General features: G+C 35.8%; 2 protein-coding genes across 2 annotated transcripts; one reads left to right on the top strand and one right to left on the bottom strand.

Moving 5' to 3' along the window:
- The first annotated feature begins 6,486 nt into the window (after nt 1-6,486).
- On the top strand, nt 6,487-7,175 carry LOC104585808 (uncharacterized). The gene is made up of 2 exons (XM_088886767.1): nt 6,487-6,924; nt 7,030-7,175. The coding sequence occupies exon 1, from the start codon at nt 6,641-6,643 to the stop codon at nt 6,899-6,901; it is 261 nt and encodes an 86-aa protein (XP_088742893.1). The 5' UTR covers nt 6,487-6,640; the 3' UTR covers nt 6,902-6,924; nt 7,030-7,175.
- A 1,328-nt stretch (nt 7,176-8,503) lies between these two features.
- Nucleotides 8,504-14,014, bottom strand: LOC104585810 (receptor-like cytoplasmic kinase 185). Its single transcript, XM_019200579.2, has 6 exons — nt 13,854-14,014; nt 13,447-13,745; nt 11,485-11,678; nt 11,151-11,340; nt 10,537-10,928; nt 8,504-9,109 (listed from the first exon to the last, which is right to left on the bottom strand). The coding sequence occupies exons 2-6, from the start codon at nt 13,565-13,567 to the stop codon at nt 8,843-8,845; spliced, it is 1,164 nt and encodes a 387-aa protein (XP_019056124.1). The 5' UTR covers nt 13,568-13,745; nt 13,854-14,014; the 3' UTR covers nt 8,504-8,842.
- Nucleotides 14,015-17,658: the final 3,644 nt, after the last annotated feature.

Raw genomic sequence — 17,658 nt, forward strand, 5'->3', positions numbered from 1 at the left:
CAAAACAAGTTTGGCTAACTTTAAACACTCCCTTGGAAGGGCTAAAGGAAAATGAAAATCTAAGGGGCTGGTGGATAAGAATGTGCACTAAAGAAGAAAGCAAAACTCTTTTCGTCAAAGGAAAAACTAGCTTTCATTTTATGGGTGATTTGGAAAAATAGGAATTCCAAAACTTTCAATGGGGGTACTAATCCCATTCCAATAATGTTAGATAAAACGCTAAATATGTTCATGGAAATTTTTTATGGGAATAAATTCAGTACCTCTTTCACTTCTCACAAGAGGTGGGAAACAAATTTGTTGGAAAGCTCCAAAATATGGTTTTGTTAACATAAACTTTGATGCCTCTCGCAATAGTGATGGAAAATGTTCAATGGCCTATATTGTCTAGGACCATTATGGTAAGGTGTTAGCGGTCAAAGCATATAAGCTTGGTACTTGTTCCATTAACCAGGCTGAAGCATGGGCGGCATGAGAAGCCCATGTCCTAGCTACAAACTATGGGGGGTTTCCTATCATCATTGAAGGAGATTCGTCTCTTGCCATCTCCTGCCTCAAAAGAAAGGTGGATGTTCCTCGGAAGCTGGAAGGTACTATCTCAAGCTACTTATGGAAGAGGGATATGTTCGATGGAGATCTTCACTATCAACATGTTTACAGAGAGGCAAATCAAGCAATTGATTGACTGGCTCGGCAGGCTCTTTCTTCTTCTTCTTCTTCTTCTCTAGATTTTAGCATCTTTTCTCTTCTTATTTGTTCTATCGACTTTTGGGGACGTAGTACTCCCGTTGTGTGTAGTACATTTATGTTTATTTTCAAAATAAATAAATAAATAAATAAATTGGTGAGGGAATGGTGCATTGGCTAGCATCTTTTTTTTAAGGAAGAGATTAAAAAATATATTTTTATATAAACACATAATTATCTATATTTATTTATTTATTATTATTATTAATATTAATGTGAGTCGTACGGGCCCATGGGCAGCCCAGCCCGTAAGCAGTTAGTTGAGTAGATCAATTATAGCCTAACCCAAGGAGTGCAAGTTGGGTGGATTGGTTCGGGTTTATGGTCAACCCAGGCCCGACCCTAAAACTTGGGCATAAGGCCCGAGCCCAAGGTCAAGCCCAATTTTCTCAACTTGAGTCCAACTCGCACTATAGTTTGATGCATTTGGGTTGAGCTCGGGCCCGGGCCAAGCTCAGGTTGGTCAATGAACCCACTCTAAAATTATACATATGTATGCATTCGGGCTGAGCATTCCTTTTGAATGGTCGAACCATTCGACCCAGTAACCGGACCCCTGACCGGTTAGGTCACCGGGTCGGTTTTAAAAAACATGCATGGGACCATGTTTATTCATTTTGTTGTACACTTGTACTGTACGACATTACAGGTTATTGCTACTCGACAAAGCCAAAGGTGGTTGTCTCTGCTATTCATTCGGAAGAAAAATTCGGTTTTCATGGAAGTGAGTGTGACAACATCTCCAACATTATTGGCCACAAGAAGATCTTCAGGAAAACTGGGCGCTGGACGACACCAGCACTGTTGTACCAGGGTCCACCGACCCATCAAACCTTCCCGTGAGCTGTAATAATTCCTGAAGCTCGACTACAGGTTCTTTCCCCCTGGCCCAGCCCCTTCTCTTTCTTTATTTTTATTCTCAGTTGTCTGGTTTCTTTGTGGGGCTTCTCTAAAACAAGTAGCCACTTTGGACTCTTTCCCAAACCACCAGCAAAACCACCTCATCGCCTCTGGTTTTTTTCCCAACTCCCAGAATTGTCGATCTCATACATATCTGTATATAAAAGCTATATATCCTGGGCTAAGAATTCATATCAACAAGCTTTTCCTTCTTCATTATTAATCACTAGCTACCAAGAAAACAGCAGACTCAAGAGAAGAGATTAATTAAAAGGAAGATGAGTTCAACGAGCAGAGCATGGATTGTGGCAGCCAGCGTTGGAGCAGTTGAGGCATTGAAAGATCAGGGTATCTGTAGATGGACTTACACTCTGAGATGTCTCCACCAGCACGCCAAGAACAATATTGTCCTCCTCCCATCGTTCTCTCAGGCCGGCAGGAACATCTCTTCCTCCTCCTCAGCCATGGCAATGATGGGTAAGAAGGCCTTGACAGACCAGCAGCAGCACATGAAGCAATCAGAAGAATCGCTAAGAAAAGTTATGTACTTGAGTTGTTGGGGTCCCAATTGAGTGATTCATCCCCAGATTGAAAACGATCAAAACCAATTTATACTTTATAGGCTGTAAATACCATTATTCGCTATAAATACATACTTCTCATCTCAAAATCTGCGGAGCCTTTTTTCTTTTTTCTATTTTCTTTTCTTGCTTATTATAAGTCCCCATTTAGCCTCCTAATGAATCGAATCAAATGGGTTTGGCTCATTTATATTCGAATTCAAATTTAATTTTATTCACTGGATTTATAATGGACTAAAAGCTGGATATTGAATGTATGCATGGCATTAATAATAAAATTATCAAAATATTATAATAAATTATTGATATAATTAACTAAAAATGGCAACTATTTTGTATATCATGACACAAAATATGTTAAAAATAAACTGCATAAAACTTGAACCAATGACTCCTTATAAAAATACTATATTCAATTCAAACCAACTAAAGATAGAATATAAATTATTGGTCCTTAAAAACCAAATTTCTTGTAGTGTCATTTTCCCAAACACCTAACATGCCCCAAGATAGCAGGCTGATCACTAGGAATAAGGTCCCAATTAGGAACACTTTGGCTTCCCCGCATTCACCATACCTTGAGGAAAATTTGGGTTGCTATCACCACCTAATAAATTACTGAGCTCTAAAGACACTGAGGTCATATTTGGTTCACTGTTCTGGACTTCATTCTCTTAATTTGTGCTTATTCTATGCAAGAATGGGCAAGAATGAATAACATTAGAGTGTTTGGTTACAAAATTCTTGCCAAGGGCCACATTCTTTTTAAAATGAAAAATCAGCCCCATAGCAAAAAAATTGACTAGCCTATAGCATGAAAAATAATCATGCCCCATCTTGTTCATTTCATTATGAGGAAACTCTACATATAAAACTGTTGCCATAGATGTTCACTTTTATGAAAACACTTTTATAAAAGTATTTTTACGAAAGCACTTTATAAAAATACTTTTACATGAATGCACTTTTATGAAAACAATTTTACGAAAACACTTTTATAGAAGTATTTTACAAAAGCACTTTTATGAAAGTACTTTTACGAAAGCACTTTTATAAAATCACTTTTACAAAAGCACTTTTATGAAAGTATTTTATAAAAGCACTTTTATGGAAGTACTTTCTTTTACAAAAATACTTCTATGAAAGTACTTTTATGAAAGTATTCTTACGAAAGAACTTTTATGAAAGCACTTTTACGAAAAAACTTTTATGAAAGCACTTTTATGAAAGTACAAAAGCACTTTTAGGAAAATACTTTTATAAAAGCACTTTTACAAAATTACTTTTATAAAAACATTTTTACGAAAGTACTTTTACAAATGAACTTTTATAAAAGTACTTTTACAAAACATCTATGCCAATTGATAAGCATTGACTATTGGAAACCTAGGTTGGCGGTTTGTGAATACCGGCACAATTTTTTTTTTTTAAGAATGAAAATGAGCAATATATGACACTTGTCGGTCTGAAAAGAAATCATTTTTAGTAAAAAAGTGTTTGGTTCATAGTAATATTTTCTCATTCTGTCTATTTATATCCATTCTTTTCCATTCTAGAATTTCATCTTGGGTAAGAATAAGAAAGAATGAGAATTGAACCAAACATGACCTGAATTAACACCTGGAGAGAGACTTTATTCCCTATTCTCTAATAAATCTATTTCACCTTGGATTTAATTTGCCTACAATATTGTTAATCACAAGAGCAAATTAAGGTTTTGTTGATGTGCATTCACCTGTTCATCCACAAACCCTTCTTACAACCAAATTCTTATTTAATGGGTTCCCAATTGAATGAAGAATTTATACAGTAAAATAAAGTCCAAAATCTAACCTCTAAATGGATTACAAAAACCAATTTTGATGCTCTAGACGTAAAGCAGTTATGTAAAATAGGGTTCAACTGACCTAGAACCAAGCTTGATTATAACCCAAACCTTGTAATAGTTAGGTTCCGAGTATGATTAATCAAAATAAATAAATAAATAATTGGGATGACATGTTACCTCATTCAGTTCATTCCGTGTTTATGTGTCATGTACATGAAGCTCCTTAAAATAGGTTCATCATCAATTCACTTGAATCGAAATGTTTGCAGGTTGTAAGATGAGTGAACATGAAATGAGGGAGAGAATAAATAAATTAGATGTATTTTGCCATATATTCCATTTGACATCCGATCTGGTTTTCCTGGATTTTGATGTTAAAACATGCATCCAATTAATAATCGGATTTGATCCAATTAAAATCAGAGTCTAATTATGATTATAATTAGTATAATTATGTATATAGACATTTTAGACAATTGAATTAAATTTATAATTAATAAGTTCAATATTTTATATTTATATACATACATTTATTATAGGGCTTTTTACAAGAAAAATAATAAAGTTTCATAAATTTGCAACTTCCGATATGTTTTGAAATATATTGCAGTAAGTAGGACTTTTTTTGACTAAATTGCCCCTTTTCATCGAATTGAGAAGGGAGGGGAACTTACTATTCATCCTCTCTTCCTCCTCCTGAACACTATCTCTGGTTTGTTTTGACTTTTAACCCTGAGACAAATATGCAACTCCAGTCTTTTTGGGTTCCATCTAACATCTAAACCTATCCCCTGTTCACTCCTCTTTGCTAACTGCCTAACCTGAAAGACACATATGCGACTCCAGCCCTATCTCAATGAGGGACGATGAGCGATGGCTACAACTGCTATCTTCATTCTAGTTCACAAAGAGGAGATCCTTCAATCTCCAACAGTTTAGATTCTTCTTTACTTTCAATATCAGATGATTCCCATAGGAAAACCCTATCTCCCCAATTTTAGAAGCCCTAGTTCTATGGCTCCAAAATCGAATTTTGGACGTCTTGATTCAACTCCAAATTAAGATCCTGCAACTTCAAAAAAATTCATCACCAAGATTTTAAAGAAACATAACAAGGACACCCTTTTAACAAATCGGGAAACATATAGTTAGAGAAAAGAGTTTTTTCTCTTTTGATAAATAAAATTAGGATTTTCATTTCTAAATACTGATCAAGCGCTAAATACAAGCTGTAGTTTTGAGATCAAAGCCTAATCTTATTTGCTCCAACAATACGTCCTTAAAATGTGTTTTATTTCTATTAGTGTAAATGCATGTCTGCAACTTGCAAAATCTTAAACTCTACATTTTTGCGGAAATGGAGCTGAGAAAATGTATGTGGAGATTTTCTTGTTCCATCATCATCTACAATGGCAACGATGGAGATCTACATGAAATAGGCCTATTTGTGGTATCTAGCAACCAAGGCTTCGGTGCTAATGATCACTTCTTAATTTAAATGAATCCAATCTAAATGAAACTTAAACTTTTTGTTTACATCCGAACCATTAATGTTGACACCTGATTCGCTACCACTTATATGATTTCAATTTATTGGTCAATTGTTTTTCCGATATGATATTTTTTTTATATCATAGTCGAACCCTAAAATAATTAATTTTTTTAATATTTGTTTTTTTTTTTTGTCATTTTAAACACAATAAGGCAGACACGTACTAAATCCTTATATGATCTATTTACAGCCCTGGTTTTGTCATTCAAAAATAATAACGAGGCATGATGAAAAGTCAGGGTATATTTAAGAGAAGGTTAAAAAGGAGAAGGGACTTTATAACAAATTAACAACCCTTTATTTATCTATGATTGTTTTAGAATATTTATGTATGAATTTAAACATTTGGGTTAATCATGTTAATTTATTTTTAGTGTTATTCAACCCATAGATTTTGACTCAATTGGTCAAATGCATCCTTCAAAATCAGATTCACCAAACAAGTAATCACTCTCTAGTAAAAAATTTCGGCGCTTGAATTACTAAACAAGGTACCATCCACATGGGAAAAAAAGCTTTCGGCTGTCAATCAAGTAATTAACCAGCCCTTATTCAAACTGCTTGATTTTGGAATCACACACAATAATCCTGCGAGAAAGAAAGAAGAATTCCAGTGGTAGGGACAAAAGCGTTAGTTATGAAACCTGAGGCTCACAGGTCACAGCCTTGCACACTGGGACTACAAGTTGGCACTGGTTTTATTACCAAATGACTGGTTCTACCCTCAGCCCTGCTCAGGTTTGGTGGGTTGGTGGGAGTGGGGGGACTGTTTGTGTCCCCATTCAAGTCACAGCTATTGCTTTGTCGCGTTATAACAATGGAATAGACCCAATCCAAAACCACTGGCTTTGGTTCCAAACCACTGGCAAAGTAGCCACTGGTTTTGGCACCATCTTTATTCACCTTCACTCCTCTATATAGAGAGCTAGCAATTCTTCATCGATCCAAAGCATCACCCAACAAACCCATCTCATATCATCTCATAATTAGCTAAAGAGAAGTAAAACCCAGAAGATCAAGAACAAAGAAAACATGAGTTCTTCGAGCAGAGCGTGGATTGTGGCAGCCAGCGTTGGAGCTGTTGAGGCATTGAAAGACCAAGGCATCTGTAGGTGGAATTACACTCTGAGATCGTTACACCAGCACGCCAAGAACAATCTCCGATCGGTCTCTCAGGCTAAGAGAAGCCTGTCGTCTTCCTTGGTGATGGCGAGTAGAGACGAGCAACAGATGAAGCAAGCTGAGGAGTCTCTCAGAAAAGTTATGTACCTGAGCTTCTGGGGTCCCAACTGATGATTATTCCACACTGATCGACACTAGTTGGAGGAAGAACCAATACACAATTAAGTGCTGGATGCATGGTTCTTTGGGCAAGGAAAAGAAAATGAAGGATGAGAATTGATGATGATGAATTGGTCCTGCTAGCTGATTGAATTCCCCATGAAACGTACGTCCTTGGCTTGGCTTGTCACTAGCTATTAGGATGGAATTCCTTGCTGTTGTGAAATCATTGTATACTCCACCACTTCATACATACAGAAATCAACAAAGTTGTGCAAATTTACTACATGCTTTTCTTCTTCTTCTTGTGCTAAATTATTGGGAGGGGAAACAAAATTTTCGGTTGTGCTAAACCACTGCTGGATCATCATAATTTTCAGGAAAATTTGGATTCTATTATTTGGCTCCAAAATAAGTCTGCCAAATCAATGGAAATTAAGCAAAAAACTAAGATCATACTCTTCTTTTCTTTATTTCCTTATAACCACTTAACATTTGTTGTGGATTTGGAGTTGAATTCCTTTTCCGCCTTTCCCAGAATTAACTACTTGTTTTTGCCTCAACCATCATTTCAATTTCTTCTAAGACATAGATGATCTGCTTTTTGCCAAGTTCCACTTACTGCAATAATGGAGACAAGTGAAGTAATCCAGAGAATTATGGGGTGAACAATTCCAATTTCACCCCATAATTTAATTCTGTGAAATAGTCTAGCTTAAAATTACAACAGAATTTCCTTGTCAGTTATATATGTTTGGTGTAACTATACACTACCAAACTTATATCTATATTATATACTTATCTTGGTCCATCTAAGCAATTTCTCTTACCTCTCCGTTGTGTTTCAAGACTCCTAAAATTTTGTCTAATTTTTGGTTTTTCAAAAAATAAAAATCCAAGGCTAGATTAGCATATATTGGGAAGTGTAACCCAAGTGCCATTTAGGCTGTTTGGTTTGAAGGAAAAAAGTAGGGAAAGGAAGGTAAAGGCAAGGAAACCTATACATGGTTTGTAAAGGTTTCCCTACATTTTCCTTCCTTTCCCTACTTTTTCTTTCAAACCAAACATAACCTTAATGATTTAACTGATTTAACTTTCGAACTCTTAAATCCCACTATTTCAGGGGTGTGAGTCGGATGGACTGGGTTGGTTTTAGCTCAACCAAGGCCCAACTGTAGGAATTGGGCCTAAAGCCCGAGTCCAGTTCAAGCTTAAAGTGAAGTTGGAAATATTTAACCCCTGAGCCTAATTTGTGCATGAGTTATAGAGTTTTCTTTGGCTAAAATGGTCATTGCCTTATTGCCTTATTTACCTGGGAAACACTTACCCAGGTAAGTAACTTACTGAAAAGGGAACGGGGCCTAAGTGTTCTTTGAGTATGCACACCATTCTTTTTGTGGAGCTAAATGACTAAATCCAATATCAACAACTGCATTTTTCCTCTTCATAAACTAAAGCACAATGTACCAATTTTATATTTAATTTATGTATATCAAGAACTTGTTTATAATTGTGTCAATTCTATGGTTTATGTGCCAATTGAGTAACCCTTTGGTTCTAGTAATGGGTGTAAAAGAATACAAAAGCCACAGTTTTCTTGAAAGAGTACCCAACTGGTATACAAAGGCAAGTCATTTTGAATTCATTCACTTTCAATATAAAAGGATATGTGACAGTCCTTGAATTGAGAGCAAATAGGAAATGGTCCAACAAGCTATACTCACTCAAAATGATGCTTCCCCGTACATAGCTTAACCCTCACTCAACTTACTCAGTGCTACTCCAACCAAAATATCATATTACTGTGAAACAGGCATGAAAAAATATCCATATGCCACAAGACATGTGAGTTGGTAAAAAAAAAACCTCACTTTTCATATACTCAACCATGGGCAAGATGGAGACTTTACAATTAAAAGAACCCAATTCAATTGCTTCTGCTACAGCTCATTGTTATTCTTCTGAACTATCATCTTCTTGACTAGATGACTTCTCGTCAGACGGTGGAGGTGGAGGAAGAGGTAATCCCAGATCATCCCCTGATAGAAAACTGAGAGTGGTAACAACATCACTCATCAAAGGGCGGGCAACTGGTTCATCTTGGAGACACATGGCAGCAATAGCAACTGCTTGATTCAAACTTGTAACTGGGAAGTCTCCTTGAAGAAGTGGATCAGCCAATGCAGGGAACTTACTTGGATCTTTGAAAAAGGGCTGGGCCTGTTTAATACAACAATTAGGTTCAGTAATTGCAACTTAATGAAAACAACACAGTCAAACACTAAAATCTTTTCTATTTTCTTTCTTCAATTATCTTCTTAGTGCACTGGCTTGTCAGAAATACAGCCAAGGTACTCGTGTAAAGAAATGAGTGTAAAGTTGTAAACAACAGTAAGTCCTTTTTCCTTTAAACATACAAATGCATGACCATTAAACAAGTTATATGGCTGTGTTCATTAGGAGAATTATTATGAGAAAAACAGAATCACCTTGGAAACACAAAGCCTAGTAAGTAATTAAAGGTTCAAGAGAACAGTAAGTAGTTCTAAAACAATCAATTTTTATAACTTGGACAAAGATGAACTTCATAATTGCAAGTTCAGGAAAAATGTTAATCTGTAAGACACAACATCATGGCAAACCTAAATTTCTAGGATGTTCATAGCTGGTCACTTCATGAATTGTCTATTAAATGCATAGTGTAGGAAATGTGGATAAATAAGCATAGATACATTTTAGTTGCCCAAATTTCCTATTATATATAATTATATAAAAATAAATTGTATATATGTAGAAGGATAAATTTATATGTATACAGGTGTAAAGGTTAACCGGTCGACTGGTTCAGTTTTTTGGTTTTTTTATATTTATGATATATATTATAAATATATTATATATTACAAATAGATTATTATATATAGAAAGTTATAAATATATATATATGTATATATGTTTATATATCTAATATATATATATATATTATTTGCATTTTTCAGTTTGGTTTCTCAGTTTTTTGGTTTTTTCAAGAGCAGCCCTACTGTTCATACATCTTAGGGACTTTTCAAACTAAACACTCCTATCTTTATTTCCTTAGAATTGATACCTTTCTCAATAGAAATCAATAGAGAAGAATTAGGAAATATTTCAACTTTTATTTTTAGGAAAGTAAAAGAAAATGAATGTCTTTGGTTGGAAACAACAACGGACCACCAAATATTTTCGAGAGACTAGATGGCTTAGATACCCAAAATCCACCTGGCTTGTCACCACGAACTCCTTTCCATTTGAAGTATTTAAGTTGTGCTTCATAAGGGTCATTGAAGAATATGATGGAAATGTGATTTCAATGGATACTTAATGAATAATAAGGATACTCTGGAATTGTTACATTCTAGCTTACACAATAATATATCTATTGTTTCTAATAAATGGAGCATTTTTCATTAGAATTACCCATTCAATGTACTTAGAATTCATGAAAATAGAATACTAACTACATGCTCCACAAGAATCATAGTGATCTTAACTACTTTCATTTCCAAATGCATGTGGGGAACAATATAAAGCTTAAATGTATAAAATGCATTATGCATAACTGTTCTTATCCATTCAAGATGAAAATATTTAAGATAAGCAAGGAAAATTACCCAAGTAACTAGATTTTGTTCTTCAGTTGGCTTGGTGGTGTCTAAGGCTCTTCTCCCTGTAATTAACTCCAAGAAAATGACTCCAAAACTGTATACATCTGACTTCACAGTCAGCTCGCCTGTTCTAGTATACTCTGGAGCACTGTACCCATACGTTCCCATCACCCTTGGTGGTAAAAGTCCCTTATCACTATTAGGTCCAAGATTGGCAAGTCCAAAATCAGAAAGTTTTGGATTTAACTCTTCATCCATCAAGATATTAGAAGTCTTCAAATCACGATATATGACAGGAGGATTGGCCTTGTCATGCAAATACTCAAGACCTTTAGCAGCACCTACAGCTATTTTCATTCGCATAGACCAACTTAATGGTTTTTTTTCTGTTGAAGTATCTGCACATTCAAATGTGGAAAGTTATCTATCAGGTTGCCAGATAACAATTGAATGAGATACTGCTACGTAGACTAAAACTAGAACTCCAACTAAGAATAAACAACAGACAACTGCATACTGTTTATGAGTAATAAACAGAATCAATCTGAAAAAGCATTTCAAATAGATTATTTCAACCATAAACTACATGGCAAAAAACTAAAGAAGAAACGAAAAAGTACCAAGTAGGTGGTCTTCTAGAGATCCCATTGGAATGTACTCATACACCAAAAGCCGCTGATCTCCATCAGCACAATACCCTACGAGATTGACCAGATTTGGATGGTGGAGGAGACTCAATGCCATAACCTCAGCAAGGAATTCCTTATTTCCTTCCAATCCATTCCTGTCTAATTGCTTCACGGCAACTTTCTGTTCACAATGCCCTCAATTCAGTGTTGCAATCTTTGAAAGTTACCAAGGACAAAGAAAGAAAGGAAGAAAAGAACAGAACATGGAGAAAAAGAAAAGAAATGATGAACTGTAGAGTAGGCATAAAATAGATATTTTATTTACCTCACCATTCTCAAGTTTCCCTTTATAGACTCTTCCAAGCCCACCATCACCTAGTAAAAATTCCTGCTTGAAATTCTTTGTTGCTGCTGCTAATTCACGGAATGTAAATGTTTGTGCTGTGATACCATTAGCATCTTTGTTAGCAGCATCATTTTTGTCTGTGGTTTCACCTGATTGAGTTGGTTTTGCCTTATCTGCGAAAGAAAGAAAGAAAGAAAGGATCAGATAAGCAGGCCTCCAATAAGAAAGAATGTGATATCTCTCTGAAGTGAGATTAAGCTGATTAGCATAGATTTATTAATTTGTCAGTTATCTTCAACTTTAAAATCATAGTAACATCCTTCAACTCTTCAAAAGTAGGCATTGTTTTTTCCCTTGGCAATGTCGTATTTATCTCATGATTTGAGATAAATAGCATCATAAAAGGAGATGTAACCCTTAAACAGTGCAATTAAAACATATACTAGGCAAAAAATGAGATGATATATAGAATGAAGATGGGATTTTCCAATCAAACACCACCAGTTGACAGGAGATTCTAAATCATCTTGAGTAATTCTCATACTGAAATTAAATGTTCACAATTGTTTCCACATACTTGATCAAATTAAGTTAATTTAGAGTCATGCTAAGTAATGGAATTATGGACTGAAGGGAAGGAAAAACTTGGAAGGGCATAAAGTTTTAGAAATAATTTGATTATGATCCTAGAAAAAGAAGAAAAAGGTGAGGAAATCGGTGTAGTTGAGTTTTATCAATGGACCCAAGAGTCTTAGGTGGAATCTAACTTAGATTGCTGAATGAGTTTCTTTACAAGCCAAGACAAGGAGAGTAAGCTAGTTCATAGTAGAAAGCTTGCAAAAGAAGAACAGATTGCATCTAATATTTCCATATATGGAAATACAAGATTCATGGAATCGACCCCATATAATTGGGATAAGGCTTGGATGATGATGAAAATACTGCTGATAATGATGAAAAAATGTTTTTCAGTGTTATATACACTGGCTTTACTTGAGACAAAGGAAATCCCACATTCCTTGTGAGAATTTTACACAGTACATAAGAACACTGACCACCAATCCTGCAATGAGAGGACTGGAAGTAGCAGGAAAACATAAGACAGTAACCAAGGGGGTGTTTGTAATATGTATGATTTTGTTATTCAAACAAAGAAAAATCTGCCACACTAGCAAAATCTATTGTTATTGCTGATGTAGTAGCTGTCTTTGTTTAGAAAAGAAAAATTATAAATATTGGCAAATACCAGAGGAAGTTCATAAGAATTAATAATTAAACATTTTGCAAAACCCACAGTATTCTAAATGAGTGTTTTCCCAGATCAAGAGTCAAATATGGGCATGGAATGACATACACCAAGGCTGTGTTCGGTTTGAAGGAAAAAGTAGGGAAAGGAAGGGAAAGGTAGGGAAACCTTTACAAACCTTGCATAGGGTTCCCTGCCTTTCCCTTCCTTTCCCTACCTTTTCCTTCAAACCAAACATAGCCTAAAAGAAAGGATATGGTTACTGGTATTGTATATACAGATATGCATGGTGATTAACAAATGAAGATAAGCTCTAGCCCAGTTTCGTGGTAGAAAAAGCTACAGATTTTAGGGACTAAAAGAATACTAGAACATTCTAGTTTGAAAAGAATTGATGCAAAAAAATTACAAATGAATCTGTTCAAGGTTGATACAATATCAATTTCAATCTTTTTCATGGTAAGGTGTGTACCATATTAGGTATAAACATGAAAAAGGCAGTTATGCATGCATTTTGAATCCAGCTCCAAAAGAATGTATGGTGAATCCAAGACTAATGTTTTTCAGGAGATCCTTACATATGCATGATTGGTTCATGAATTTCAGTCCTAAAGAAAAGGTTGGAAAAGGAGCTAGGAAAAGAAAGAGCACAAGTGAGGAAAGGATTTCAATGAGGAAGGAAAACAAATACTTACCACCAAACACTGGGCATGCAGGAGATTCTTTTATAGGGGCCTCTAATGACTGCGACCTTCTACTGCTACCTGTTTTCTTTGCTGCTTTCTTTTCACCAGAAAAACAAGGGAAGCAACTCATATCTTGAGACTACTGAATTCCAGTAACCCAAGAAACTGTCCCGAATTCCTTAAATGCTGCTCTTTCAACCCCGAATTCCCTCACAGGCTACAAAATCGAATACAATCAGAGAAACCTTCAAAAACTTAAATCTGAATCATTCAATAGATTTATACATCTCTGGCTCGGCTTCACCTCCCTGAAAAGGACCATAAAAACATAAGATAACAAGAGCCCAAAAAGACAAAATTTCATTGACCACCTTAGTCTCAAATTCATTCAAAGAGAAGTGGAACATTAAACCTACCAGAACCCAGATGGCGAAATCACCCTGAAAGCTCTGAATTTTCAATAACTAGAGCTGTAATTTTGCAAGGCCCACGAAGCCCGAGACCAGGAATGAGTGAGAAGAGGGAAGCGGAGGCCGTCGTCCAGAATCCAGAGAACGAAGAAGACCCCAAACAATACAGCGGCATTCAGGAGAAGAAATCATTAACAGAGGTAGCCATGTTTGGGAAGGAGATGAGAGGAGAAGAAAGTGGAACGATTCTCCATCAGAAACTCCTCCGAATAAATTGGGAGGCATTTTGAACTTTGAAGGTGTCTTACCCAATAAGTGGGTTCCAAATTTGTGGGGTTTGGCGGGGAGCACTTGGGTTGGCAATATTGCCGCGGGAGATTTTTCTTATTCTCGGTAATTACATAAAATTAATGAACATATCGGTTTTTCAATAAAAATTAATGAAGTTTTTGACCGGGGCGATTCAGGAGACACCGAACAGATTCTAGGTCTCATATCCTCCACGATTTCCTCTCTCTCTCTCTCTCTCTAAAGCGTTCAGCGTTTAACCTCAACCCTCCTGCGTGACTGCGTCCAAGATATATGTAACGTTCAAAATATTCAAATTGGGCGCAAGTGCTCTACGTGCGTATTTTAGTAGATATGGCAACGTTTCAGCTTTAAGGGTAAACTCCAAAACACCCCCTGAACTAAGGGGGTTTATCATTTTACTACCTGTAGGCAGTATGTACTATGAAAAGCCGCTTGTACTCTCCAGAGTTTCACATGTCGGTATCCTTACGTTCGGAAGATGAACAAAAATACTCCGCTCCGGACCTCCAGTGGACTTCACATGACATTATTCACATATTATAAACGGCAAATTTCTTAACCTTAGGAAATTGAATAACTCTAATTCTACCCTGTTTCAGTATTATCATAAAATACACATAGTGTTTCTGATAATTGTATATAACTTTCTTCACTCTTAACTTTTCATCACACTCATCACGTGTCTGATTTTTTTTCAAAAATTCCAAAAATACCTTTTAAAATCTTTCTCTCTTTCTCACTTTCTCCCCTCACCTTCATAGACGCCACTACAACCTTAGGCGGTGGTTTTTCTCTCTTATCTCTAACTCTGATTCTCCCCCATCTCTCTCTCTTTCTTGTTGGGCAACGAAGTCCACGACCGGCTCACCCAAACATTAAGGGTGTCCATGAAAAACCGAAAAGTGAATCACAAAATGCAATTGAATCGATTGGTTCGATTTTGGTTCAGAATTTTTGAAAAACCAAAGAACCGGTTCAATTTTCGGTTAACCCACATAAAAAACAGCGATAACCGAATCGATCGGTATATATATTTATATGTATATTATATATATATTTTTAATATATCACATATTTTCTATGTATTATATATAAATATATATTCATTATATATATATATATAAATATATACTTATATTATATTAATAACGACATATTTATAAATATATTATATATATTATATATTTTAAAAATATTTATAATATATTATATATCATTTATTATTTATAATATAATATTATACATATATTTATATAATATATATTATAAATATAAAAAATCGAAAAACCGAAGAACTGAACCGATCAAAAACCGAAACCAGCGGGCTGGTTAACCGGTGGTACAGGTTTGGTTTTGGTTTGGAGAAATGGAAAAACTGGTACCACCGTTCAGTTTTAAAAAAAAAAGGCCATGGTTAACCGAACCATGGACACCCTTGCCAAACATATCTCACACAATCACACTCGATAGGATAGGTTTCTGGCTTTCTCTGGTTTTCTCAATCGTTGTTGCAATTATTAGCAGCGATGATCTACCCAACATCCCCCTTACTTGGCCACTCTCTTTCATTTCCTTCTCTCCCTTTTCAATTTCTCTGAATCGACCCCTCTAGTTCTATCCATCTCTTTAATTTCCCTCTCATCTTAACCTCCCAAGCACCCACAAAACCCTGTTCATCATCATCCCTAATGCGTGCTCTTCATTTGACCTGTGAAGATAACTAGGAACCATAATCATTCATCAATTTCAGGTAGATCATCTGAAATTGCCATCCCTGTTCATTGATTTCATTATGGGGATACTAGCAGATAGATCGGACTCTCAAATCAAACCTATCATTCTTCAACCCAAAACCCTAATATGAACAACTTCGAAGCATAAACATTAAGCCAAATAAAAAAAAAATGATCTAGAAAGCCTAATGCCAATGACAGAGCAAGGTATTGAAGAAATTGAAGCAGAAAGATTTTGTTCTCTTTCAAGTGAACCAAGGGGACACCAAAAAGTATAATAGGAATCTGATGAAGTTGATTTCACAAAAAGTATACCTATGCCTTGCCTGAATATTCTTTCAGTTCCAATTTTAGGGTTCTAGTTTTACATTAGGTCTCTCCATTCCATCTTCCCCAATACACAAAATCTGAAACAAGGTGGTGAAAAAAATCCAATTTTACAAAGCTCCAAAACCCTTCAACACCTTAAACTTTCTTAGTTTAGATTCAAATCTCAAAACACCTTCCTCAAAAAGCGATGGTCTACCCAACATCCCCCTTGCTTGGCCACTCTCTCTCTCATTTCCTTCTCTCCCTTTTCAGTTTCTCTGAATCGACCCCCCTAGTTCTATCCATCTCTTTAATTTCCCTCTCATCTTAACCTCCCAAGCACCCACAAAACCCTGTTCATCATCATCCCTAATGCGTGCTCTTCATTTGACCTGTGAAGATACTTAGGAACCATAATCATTCATCAATTTCAAGTAGATCATCTGAAATTATCATCCCTATTCATTGATTTCATTATGGGGATACTGGCGGACAGATTGGACTCTCAAATCAAACCTATCATTCTTCAACCCAAAACCCTAATATGAACAACTTCGAAGCATAAACATTAAGCCAAATAAAAAAAATGATCTAGAAAGCCTAATGCCAATGACAGAGCAAGGTATTGAAGAAATTGAAGTAGAAAGATTTTGTTCTCTTTCAAGTGAACCAAGGGGACACCAGAAAGTATAATAGGAATCTGATGAAGTTGATTTCACAAAAAGTATACCTATGCCTTGCCTGAATATTCTTTCAGTTCCAATTTTAGGGTTCTAGTTTTACATTAGGTCTCTCCATTGCATCTTCCCCAATACACAAAATCTGAAACAAGGCAGTGAAAAAAATTCAATTTTACAAAGCTCCAAAACCCTTCAACACCTTAAACTTTCTTAGTTTAGATTCAAATCTCAAAACACCTTCCCCAAAAAGTTTCAGCAATTTTTTCCTAAATCTCATCCTCTAAAACATCAACCAAAAACCTTAAAAGCCAAAGTTTTGAACAGTACATGAAATCCAAGCCCATCGATCATGTAAGTTGTTTTCGTTCATTCCTTTAGATGTGTAAGTGTGGTGGTGAGGCTACATACAGGGGTCTCCTTAAAGGACAAAGGAAGACCGTATGCAGGAGGTAGGCTAGAGGCTAGGGCAAATGTGAATGATAAGATGATCCCTTCATTATGAGACAGACCCCTATTTATAGGGAGAGATCCCGAGGCCCAGAAAGGAAGGAGCCAAAAGCATTTGATTCCTATTAGGAAAGGGAATATTGGATTCGTTGACAATTTTCAAGGAACACTACTAGGGTTCCGCCACGTGTCTTACGAGATTTCTCTAGGATGAACTTTCTTTTCCTCTGAGGATTCTTATAATCCGCATGTGTTACTTCCTTTCGTGACCCATTTAACCAACGTGGCATGAGTGATGTCATCATTTAGTGGGTGTGCCTTTACTAGGCC

This window comes from Nelumbo nucifera, chromosome 1 (genome assembly GCF_055504915.1).
Source record: "Nelumbo nucifera cultivar China Antique chromosome 1, China Antique-T2T, whole genome shotgun sequence".
NCBI lineage: Eukaryota > Viridiplantae > Streptophyta > Magnoliopsida > Proteales > Nelumbonaceae > Nelumbo > Nelumbo nucifera.